Consider the following 11,624-nt stretch of genomic DNA (forward strand, 5'->3'; position numbering starts at 1 on the left):
AAACGCTGACATTCCTCTATCCTGGCGGGGTTTCTTTCGTGCGTAATTCGCGCACTGAAATTGCCTGCTCTAATTCCAATGTAATTGCTCTTTTCTGCCCCCCCCCGTCCCTCTACCTTCTGAAAGCCACTGGAGTTCCCTTTACATTCCGCTAAAACTGCACCGCGGCCAATTAAACGCAGGAGGGGGGTACGGGGCTCTAATTGAGACATAGCTATTTGCGGGAATTCGGAGCAACCCGTTATTAGCCCGGCCAAATGCACTTATAATCGGTCGCTTTTAATTATTGTGCTGGTGGACCAGTGCCACGATTTATCATCCAGGGAAGGGAGAGGGAAGCAACGTGTGATTCCAGGAGGATCTATGCGATGATAAAGAAGAAGGGTCTGAGACTCTGGAGGCTTGTAGTACTCACCGAGAGGAGTAAAAAGTGTCGAATTAACATAGGTCCTGAAATCAATCCTTTCCGTGTAAAATTAACTTTATTATTTACGAACGTTCGATATCGTGAGTGAGTCTCTTCGTGGTCCATCTTTCGATGAATTAAATATTCATATTAATTTTACTTATAATTCAATGATACTTTAATGAAATGCGTAATGATCATTAAATTACTATTATTTATTGAATTTTGATGATCAAATTATATTAACGAATTTTCCATTTACCACAGATCTGAATTAATATAACAGCTTCACCAATCTGATCACATATGTTTTTCACGGTTTTTATCACTTTCATTTTCAAATTTGTTTGCGACAGTTCAATTTCAATTGTATTTCTAATGACGTTAATTTTATTTCTAAATAATAATTCACTGTATATGTTGACATCGACACACATAACAACATAATTGTTTATTGTTTCCTCTAAACAATGACGATCATATCATTCGCAAAAAGCCCATCAAAAGCTTCATACTAAATCAATATATCGTAATACTGTGTTATAATCTCCTAAACTGTCCCGTTTATATACGTTCATATTTATTATTCACAAACCATGCGCTGTAAGTAAAGACTCACGTCTCGAATTTCCGTTTCAATTTTCACTCTCAATACATTTACCGTTCGCCATTATTGAGTCACTACGGTCCCCTGGCATTTCGCCTGCCCGGCGCCGTTGCCGAGGGTTAATAATCATAAACACCCCTTAAAGAAGCATTATACTCCTGAACAATTTCGCCTCTCCCGAAAAACGAACACTTTCTGCTTTTCGTAAATTGAAATTTTTTTCCCCACACGCGCACAGCGTGGCCTCGCTGTAATTATGTTCAAATTTTAGAGCCATTATATGCAGCCCCGCCATTCAGGATTTCACACTCTTGGATGCACGCTTTGATCCACACCGATGGAACAAGACTGAAAATAATTACAAAGAATCATGATGGTCAGAGGGGCGAGAGGGGGTCGGAAAGCGGCGGTAAATCGGCCCTCTCTTCGTGCCTCCTTTGACGCGTTTAAGTCGCGTCCAGAATCGGCTAATGAATTTAAAATGACCGCGTGGGGTTTTTCGCAGGCGTTCCAGAGGGGACGACGCTGATAAAAACGTGACCGGAGTGGAATTGGGAGGGCGAATCTGTGGATAAAAGCCAAGTGTATAATGCACGCACGGAATCTCACGATGAATCCTATAATAAGGAACTTTTTGTACCATCGTTCGACTAACGTGAAATTCGTGAAGTTAGATATATTTTCAAGTAATCAATGATTATCAGCAGATGCTGATGCTTATGCAAATATAGATTTCTGTAGAATAATTTATGAAGATTGGAGTAAAATACAACTTTATTTGTCTTATTAAGATTAACAAAAAATGAAAATCTCGGTAAATTTTATTAAATATTTAATTGCATTGAGTTTTAAACAATCTTGTATATACTATAAACTCATAAAATCTCCAGTTCAGGTATCTGAACAACCAGATCATTGTAGTGGTGCTGGATGATACTCTTAAATTGAATTCTGTTTTTACTAGGTCTGATTGGTAAACATGTAGCTATGTGGAGGTTAGGATAGAAGAAAAAAACGTAAGTAATACACTTATGGAAAGCAATGGATATAAACTACAGACTTTAAAAAATGTAAATTTCATTTACTGTACAACGCCTAAGCTCCCAGTGTTCCAGTCGCTTTTTCGTCAAACGCCCATCACGGGCTTTTTTTTCGATCGAGGGTAGGCCGGCACACGCGCCATTATGGTGCTTTTCACCGGGCGCCCAATCTCGGCTAAATTCGCTTTTAATGACCGGTCGGGAGTCGCCGTCACGTGAAAATTTAATTTAGAAGGCCGTGCCACCGGCCGAAAATTGGTAATTCGTCTCGGCGGATAGGAAAGCTGGTAATTTTCGCCGGCCTTTAGCCACACGCGAAAGAACCAAGAGGGAGGGGGTGGGGTGATTCGTGGAGTCGCGAAATGAAATTAACAGCGTCCTCCCTCATTTTGGCATCATTTGCCAAGCCTTTCTTGTCGCCGGGTTGATTCGAAGTTAATTGATTCTTGTGCGTGGCTAGTGCCGAACACTTTCGAAGTTTCGTTTTCACATCGACTAGAATTTCCTGCTCTACGCAGGTTCGGTTCCTAATTAACGTGCGCCTTCAGCAAGTCCCGGGTCTGTTTAATGCAATTTTAACACAATTAACCGGGCCTGTTCGATTGAGACAGATGAAAGTAAATAATCGTCGATAACGATCTGAGCGATATAAATCGACCGTGACGATTCGATTGCCGCAAGTAGGGATTCTCCTCTCTCTGTTCCCAGCAGATTAAATTAACTCGACGGCGAAGGCGACTGAGGGAAAGGATACCGTAAATCGTAAGGTTCCTAGATGCCAAAGATAACTTTGCATCTGCCGGTTCCGATTGCGATAATTAGGCTGGCCGGAGATTGATCGAAAATCGCGCATTCAATTTCAAATGGCTCGGATCATTACCTAATTAAGCGAACGTACGCGCTGCTTGTTGTTCTTGTTACGCGAATTAATTAAATCAGCCGTTCGAAACTGCGAGGTTTAGGCCCAAGATACACTAGCGTTGTATGAACATATTCAAGATCGAGTAAAGCTTTTAAAGATTATGTTGATCTGTGAAGAAATGTCAATTACATTCGATACACAGATTTCTTGAGGGGTCATATGTTGTGAGTGATTGAGAGAAAATTATTAGACCGATTGGATTATTTTCCTTTGCATTATAAATGTGCATGTTTGTACAGAAGAACACTGAAAATAAAAATAAGAAGTTATTACAAATAACACAATGCACACTTGACACTTTATTGGCAGTACAAGACTGCAATGATATAGGAATTTATATAAATAAGGTAACCATACCACTCTCTTCGTAACCAACCAACAACTATTAAGCACAATGTAATATATGCAACACAGGTGATGCAGGGAGTGAGTCTACAAATGCCTGATTATTCTTCAGTGAAAACACCTTCCTCAGGTATCCCGCTGTTTGCACTCCAACCACGCTTGTGGTAACTAAACTTAACAAAAAATTTTCGTTATTTCAAGAAACAATTATAAATCAAGCTCTGTTAGAATGTTGAGTTTTAAACATAAAACACAATCATGATTTTTGACATGTTCTATCGGAATATAGTATCATCAGATTATGACAAAATGAATTTTTATTAACACCCTGCATATTTAAAAGACTTTACATATCCACGTTTAATTTATAACTAGAGAAGATTCTGATTTTCTTTGCGTTGTAAAAATGTTTTTACCACAAAATCAAACCCGCCGAGTAAATTTAGACGTTTCCGTTCTCTCGAAAGCGTCATTTCCGCTTTATAGTCACCTAATTTATTCTGCTTCAACAATAACGTTCATTTTTCTTTCCATTAAAACAATAGAATGGAAACTCTTGCTTTCTTCGGTCTATTCGTTGAGCTTTTTTCGTTTACCTGTCGAAGCTTTCGGTATGGTGCTCTGCACGTGTGCGTATTTAGGATTCTTAGAGGGTTTGATGTTGTCCAATGGGGACTTTTTGGTGAATGGGACCGAGAACGATGGCGAACGATTCGACAACGTGATTTTCGGCGGCTTTTGAAAATTTTCCGAACTTTTGCTCCTCCCGGACGCAATATTCTCCTTGGTCGTGATCGTCGGGTTCAGTTTGGAGGACGTGGGCGTGCCTGGAAAGTCTGACACGGATCTTCGAGGTTTAGGCGGCGGAATTGATCTCATCAGCGATGAAGTGCGGTTCACTCCGGGAAAACCACCCATGCTGGATAGTCGTCGAATGTGTTTCGTGGGTTGTGGGAGTACATCCTGTGAATTTTATATTCTTTTTTTTTACTTCGAGAACAATGGACCAGAAAATCAGATATATGCACTAAATCCTCGATGAGTGTTCGCAGGCCCTCGTCACTGACAAGGAGAAATCCCTAGGTGTAACGCTGACTTTTTAATAAGGTTTAATACAATGAGCTTGGAATTCTGAAGCCAGTGATATTTGTTTCAGCCGCATATGGCCATTAGTTTAGGAAGTATTAAATGTTCAGTGCCGAGGAGTCTTCGAGCACTAATCGAGCATTTACTGTATTGAGGAAAAATGATGTCATGAATTGGTTTTGGGACTTATGTTAATTAGACATTTTTGACTCCACTTGGTGAGTACTATAGGCACTTAAATTCTTAGACCCTGTTTTTTAAACAGCCTGTATAATAATGAGATTAATACTAATAAATAGACTGCGGGTTTTGTGCGTTTATAGCATAAAGGAGTATGTGAAATACAGTAGAAGATAAATCTTCCATTAGATTGAACATAGTTTTTATTTTACTCTTAACACGATGAACCTCGTAAGAAGAAATGAAAGTTTCTGTTTTAATTCTGTCTCTGTAAATTATTTTATAAAATGTTATTTTGCATAAAGATTCACAGTCTATTAATAATTTATTAGTTCGATGAAGTGACTGTGTAAATGAATAACCGGAGTAGTTACTTATTATTCCAGGCACTTTTCGGGCTTTCGTTCAAGCTGAATTTAATAGAAAGGAACATAAGGACGTTGTCAAATTGAATTTCGTGGAATTCAAATTCATTAATATACAGTGGTCTTAATGTAAAAGCGTAATTATTCAAAATTTTGTTTCTTTGAAATCGGTATTGTCGGAATCAACAGATTCAAGGAACAGGTGGCAGATGCGAAACAGTAATTAAATAAATAAATTTCTCAACCTGTTTCAAGTCGTCGATCTTCGATAAGATGTCAGAGGCGCAATCTCGCAGACTGTTTACTTTTTTTAAGAACTTTTGGAGGTCGCAAACGGACGTCTCATTTTGATGGAAAACGTTGCTCTCCTTTCGATCAGCGACTCTATTTGCCTCGTTTTTTTCATCTTCTTCGTAAACGAACGTGTTGGACCTCGCGACAGAGCTGACGTGAATCGCTGGACTCGAACGTGAGATGAACTGAAAGTGTGAAAATAATATTCATACTCCACTGCGTGGCATAACTATAAAACTACCTTAAAATCTTTAATCCCTATGTATATTTGTGATTGAAATAAAAAAGAACCACTTATTTTCTAAGGAATATAATCTATCCTTTTCTGAAGAAACATTATTTCTTAATACGATTTCAGAGATGACATACTTGATTCGTTATTATTTTAACCACAATACAAAAGATTTGAACATTTTAGTGTGGTTTTATAGTTATGCCATGCAGTGTATATTATTATGTTAGTTTCTTAGTTCAGATTATGTTATTGATTTCCAAAGAGACAGAGTAGCCAATTATTCGGTTTTATATTCAGCCAACAATTACAAATAAGATTTTGTAAAGCTCCACTGAGGGGAAGAATAACAAATATTTTCAATCATTATTCATTATAAGTGAACCATGGAGCAATATTTCTATTAAAGAAAAGAATACTTAATAATATATCGAAGGGCAATTATACTACTAAAGAAACACCTTTCTATCCTCAGGCAATGTGTCGCATTCCCTAATTTCGTCGATATCCAATTTTTCCTCATTTTTCGATGCTTCTTCCTTGATATCAGGCTTATGATCGTTCGATTCATTCAGCATTATCAAAGTGTCCAACGATCTGAATCTAAAATTGTTACGTTAAAATAAGATACAGAATACAGTCGAAATTTCGCGAAATGTTAACACCAAGAGCATGTTAACAACCTTGATATCGATGTATTATTTTGATGCAGATCAAGTTTAGCTACTACAGGCGCAGTTGGAGTGCAAACAGCGATACCTGTCGTAGGTGTTGTTATTGTAGAGTAATCAAGAATTTGTAGACTCACTCCGTGCATCACTTGTATCACATCCTGTATGATCTTTAATAGCTGTTTGTTGGTTAAAAGAGGAGCGGAACTGCCGTCTTCCTAAAACGTTCGGAAATATTGACGTATGTTAATTTTACTGGTAATATTTACTGGTAATAATTATTCTCAATGTCTCTGCTTAAATTTCAATACAGACTCTACAATACCGTTATGAAGTAGTTATTGTACATAGCGATATCTGGAAGTAGCTGCATAAATTTTACGTATCACATTTTCATAAAATAAAAAGGAAGGATTTCATTTTTCCTGAGAAATTATCATTACTACGCTATTTAAACAATTTTTAAAACAGCTGACACGGTTATACAGTAAGATTCCGAATACCTTCATTCTTTTAGAATAATTTCTATTCTAATATACTTTCGCCAATTATCACAATTTGTCCAGCAGCCTAATATTACCCAATACATGCATAAAAAATTGCTATATCACCTTGAATATTCACCATTGTATATTCCTTTTTATAGTTACTAACTCTAATTCTCAACAGTTACTAATATAAACTCTTTTATAGACACTAAAGGTTGTCCTTTAATTCATGGTTTTTTATTTATAATTTTGCGTTAAACATGTATACTTTACGTTTGTAACAGTCCTCGTCCATCGGCAGAGTAACTGCGTGAATTCTTCCGCAAATTTCACCGCGTTCATTTTGAAAAATGCTCACTAACCGATTCTCCTTCCACGAAAGTCGTTGTCTATGAACTGATTTCAAACACCTTATCGACCAGGTGACACTGGAAAGTTCTTGTTACGTACGATGTTTACGTCAGTAACGTATAATATGAAATCAGGATCCCTGGTCAATGTTGTTGTTGTTGTGGATGCTTTAAAAATTTCAGCAAATTTTAAGAGAACAGAGGAAAGGAACAGAAGATAATTTGAACCTTGCATTTACGTACAATTATGTTTGCACGAGCCAAGTTTAGTCCTGGTTTCCAGCGCATTTTAACAACAGGGATTTTGTTCCCACTAATTCCCGCTAGTTGCCGAGTGTATAGAGCTGCTCTGTAAGTTAACACAGGCTGCTGTTTATTTTTCGGCTGGGACATTTGTCTAGAACGTGTATAACGTGGTAATGAAAAATAGCGGGAATCTTCTCCCATTTATGCAGAAACCTACTAACTCACAAAGTGACAAAAAATTAGTGAAACACAGTATCTGATGTTAATTTTTCAGTTATTAAAAATACTGAACCATAGAAAATTAAAAATTAAAATAATTGGACTACTCACTATTAAATAAGTCATTAAAAACAGTGTAAAATAACAACAAGATATAAAATATATCTAATAGAAATGAAGCTACTTTTTTTTAAACATTACAATCATCTAATGGCGAAGCATTTTTTTCATCTTTTATTCGTTATTCGAAACTCTTTATGTAGATAATGAATTTGTCCATTTCTCATTAAAGAGCGAGGATTACGAAGAGAATAGGTATGTACTTCATAATTTAATTAATAATATTCTTATTGAAGATATGATTTATCTAATTTCTTTGAAGAATTCAAAGTATATAATAAAAGTGGGTTCTTACACCGTTAGGATTTTCATAAACATTTTATTAGTTTAATACTTCACGATTAAACTTCGTATTTCACTAAATTCCGTAGTTGTCTCGACCAGAGGTCTATGGGCTCCCCAGCTTGAAAAAAATAAAAACGTTCAGAAGTTACGGGACGCGGGAAATTTAATGCTCGGTTATTTGCATTTATCGATATCCGATAAAAGTACGGGAAAATATCGCCTGTTTTATTATAATCCGTGCAGCCTCCGCCGGGACAGAGAGATCGAGAGAAAAAATGAATAACCAGTTGTACCTGTCGCTACCTAACAGTCCATACAGCCCGCACGAAAAATTACATTATGCAACGTAAATTGTCCCCGTGTAGTGCACCTTCGGCGTTTCTCAATGACTTCTCGATAATGTATCGCGTGCTCGAAGCTAGGCCCACCAAGGCGAGCTATCCTTCTCCCGTCTACGTTCCGCGATCTAACAATGGCGACTCGCCTTTGCGTTTTCCTCTAAATTTTCAATCGAATTTATCGACATGCAAAAGATACCAGTGGCGATAAATACAGACAGCTTCGTGAATGAGGGAGAGAATTTTCGAAGAGATACACCTTGAAGAGTTCAATATTTCCGGTTGTGCACCTGCAGGCAATGGACACCTTTTTTTTGTAATCGTTTCACGTATATTGAATATCACAGGCGACCGAATCCTGGAGTTGACTGTGACCTTCGGTTCTTGAATAATCACAGGAGTAAAAAAATTGTAAGATGATCATCAGAACAAGATTTTTGCTTTCATAGTACTTACAGTTTAACGTTATAAGTCATGACGATGGTTGGCCGTTTGGGTAAAGTTTGCAATAGGGAGAAATTTTAGAGTATTGAGAATTTTATACTACGGAAACAAGGGCTTTTTTTATATGCATGAGTAAATTTTCATTTATAAATGAATCACGGTACTACGAAAATTCGGATATTTTCTTAAAACTCAGCAGGTTTGTAGGAGGCATCAATAGAAGCATCGGGCAATCTTCCGTTTTTGCTGATATTTCATTCGAAAAGCAAATTTTTAACAATTTTATTACACAGTTTTACAAAGCATAGGCAACCATTAAATTTTTATTGTACCAGTATTTTTATATTTTCTACAGTTTGCAATATATACAGGAAAATACGAAAATAGTTTTGAGGGGTGAATGTTCACCCTGAAGAACCGAATATTAGCAAAAAGAAAAAATTGCCCAATGCTATTACTGAAATCCCCTACAAACTTGCGGAGTTTTAAAAGAAATCGGAATGATTGGTATTTCCGAGGTTCCCTTGTTAATGAAAATCAGTGTAGGTACTCACTGCTTTATATTAAAGTTCATAGTACACTTTCTAACGGTACATCGTCCAAGAATGGTCAAAGTGGATGTTTTGATTCGAGCCTCGGTTGATTTCGATCCCATCGCTAGGGACTCACGTTCCACCCGTGCCGCGAAACGATCCGTGTTTCCTGCAGGATCTCGTCGTTAGAAGGATGTTACCCGGGAGAGGCCCCGTGGAAGGTGAAAGGGGAGAGAATGCAGTGTGTGAGAAGGATTGCCGTGGATGTTGGGCCCATGGTGACCCATGACCCGCACGGTAACTCACCGCCCACGTTGCACCTGCTTCGCCGGCTATCGCGCTGCTTTATTGGTTTATCTCGACTGGCCGAGGGGTTTATGAACTCCAAGGGGTGAGACTTTACGTGAACCTCGGCCTCCGTGTACCACCTTCTGGGAACTGGTTATACGTAGCTCTTAATCCTTTTATTGCCTCCTTTCGTTCCCGCTGCACCTTCATTTTTGTTTTGTTTTTTTTTTACGGCGGGGCTTTGCGCGCAACAGTTCGCGGTGTCTCGTTTGCTGATATTAGAAGCTTAATTATAGGGGATGAGGTTCCTCGGGTTATCACTAAGGGGAGGTTGTTTAATGCAAATTCAGTCTGAAGCAGAACAACGTTTATCGTAGAATTAGTGAAATAATTTTTTTGGTTAATTGTAGAATAGGAAGTTTGTTAATCGTTTCTCATGTTTTTACTTTATTGTGTGCTTTATGGTGTTGGATAGGATACGAGGCACACGGTAGGTATGTTAGCTTTAGGAGTATGGAGAGGTTTAAAAAATACCTACGAAAATTAACACTATTAGTGATAACAACAAGATAGGAGTATTATTTTAGAATCACTGAAGACTAAGAGGTTTGTTTAATTCTGTTATAATGTCATATTTTGGGTTTGACGTAGTAACCATGGTTCTGCTACCTACGTTGCAATGATTTGTGCTGTCTATAGTCGTGTGGCTCAGCCAGCAAGAATGAACCACTAAGTACGATTCAAGGTTTAGAAAACTGCACCTCATTTCATTCATGATTTATTGCTACACGATATAATTATTTCAATTATCTATGGCGGTCAAAAGTTAATATTCATCGAAAGTTATCGAGATTCGGTGCTGTGTATCGTTCGATTATCTTATTTATCGTCGCATCTGAAGCTATTATTGGCGGTGAATGTCTACTTTAAAGGGGCAGATAGCGGGAGGAAGAAGCAGGGGGATGCCACACACGATGCACTTTCTAAATTACTACGGTCGTTAGTAATTAGTCGTGCGATATGTCGCCGGGTCGGCCGGTGGATACCGGTCAGTCGGTGAATTTTTTCGATAGAAACGGAATGTGGACGGCGAATTTTATCAACGCAGCTGGAATTAATTATCTCGACGGCGCCGTCGTCCCCGTGGATTAAAAAGCCCAGATCCCACATACACAGAATTCTGTCGAAACTTTTCCCACAGTTTTTCCTTTAATGCTTCCTGAATATGACACATGCCGTGAAAGTCGAGCAGACACTAACTTGTTATCTTAGGTACACAAGTGGTCTTATAAAAAAACGCATCATAGGTAATTAATGTAATTATCTTCTTCGAATCGGAAGATATTACAAATGTGGCCTCTCATTTGAATTTACCCCACCGCTTTATAAGCTAAAAAAATAAACGAACATTGAATAAACATGCATTGAAGATAAAATACTAGGAAATTTCAACGTACGGACACGCGTTTATCTCGAGCAGGATCGTGATCGACTTGTCTGATCCCGGTAAAAAACCATTCGCCCGCCATTATCGCGGACTTTCTTGCTGGTTATCCGCCAAAGACGAATCGAAGCCTGTTCCCGTCGACGATAAGGGCGACGATAACCACGAAGATATTTACTCGAACCGTGGGCAAACTGAACTGGTTTCGTCCTCGTCTCGATAAAGGAAACACAGACGGGTACGGTGTACCTGAAAATATTTCTTTTATTACTCTGTTGGAATCGGCGTAACGACCATTGGAATGCTTAAGGAGAATCGATCCCTCTAAAAATAAAATCATATATTATTTGGAGGCTACTTTTATACACATACAGCTGTAGGTCAAACCGACGTAATTTACATGATATAAATAAATACGCGAGTTTACATTTTCGAAGAAACAGAACGCATTGATACAATATTTTCTTTTTAAAAGAAGAAGGTGATATAATACCGAGATTAACAATCCGAAATTAATATAAGTGAATACAAGTACTTAATCGATGTGGTCCCAGGTGTACATTGCTTTACGCTTTGACTGCCATGTCATCCAAATATGTATAGGGGACACGTATATTACAAAGAAGGCTGGATTATTTAAATATTGTTACAGAATTTTGTGGGGAACTAATATCGCAGTATAATTGAAAACAAGACCAGCAGCCTCTCTTAACGAAATGTA

The 11,624-nt window shown here is 37.9% G+C and overlaps 1 protein-coding gene across 2 annotated transcripts; it reads right to left on the minus strand.

Moving 5' to 3' along the window:
• Positions 1-3,276: 3,276 nt before the first annotated feature.
• Positions 3,277-7,042, minus strand: LOC107192173. Of its 2 annotated transcripts, none has more exons than XM_015581376.1 (6): positions 6,910-7,042; positions 6,161-6,366; positions 5,939-6,080; positions 5,197-5,430; positions 3,917-4,283; positions 3,277-3,488 (listed from the first exon to the last, which is right to left on the minus strand). In XM_015581376.1, the coding sequence occupies exons 1-6, from the start codon at positions 6,976-6,978 to the stop codon at positions 3,361-3,363; spliced, it is 1,146 nt and encodes a 381-aa protein (XP_015436862.1). In that variant the 5' UTR covers positions 6,979-7,042; the 3' UTR covers positions 3,277-3,360. The 2 variants fall into 2 exon arrangements, with proteins under 2 accessions (XP_015436862.1, XP_015436863.1); XM_015581377.1 differs by lacking the exon at positions 6,910-7,042 and adding an exon at positions 6,652-6,730.
• Positions 7,043-11,624: the final 4,582 nt, after the last annotated feature.

This window comes from Dufourea novaeangliae, unplaced genomic scaffold (assembly GCF_001272555.1).
Source record: "Dufourea novaeangliae isolate 0120121106 unplaced genomic scaffold, ASM127255v1 scaffold316, whole genome shotgun sequence".
Lineage (NCBI taxonomy): Eukaryota > Metazoa > Arthropoda > Insecta > Hymenoptera > Halictidae > Dufourea > Dufourea novaeangliae.

Bases quoted from the DNA above. Each gene is read 5' to 3' on its own strand.
- LOC107192173 (XM_015581376.1), bottom strand. From the start codon at position 6,978: ATGAACGCGGTGAAATTTGCGGAAGAATTCACGCAGTTACTCTGCCGA. The intron at 6,367-6,909 runs GTAAAGTATACA...CGAACGTTTTAG, and splicing joins GGACGAGGACTGTTACAAAC to GAAGACGGCAGTTCCGCTCC. The intron at 3,489-3,916 runs GTAAACGAAAAA...TGTTAAGTTTAG, and splicing joins CATACCGAAAGCTTCGACAG to TTACCACAAGCGTGGTTGGA.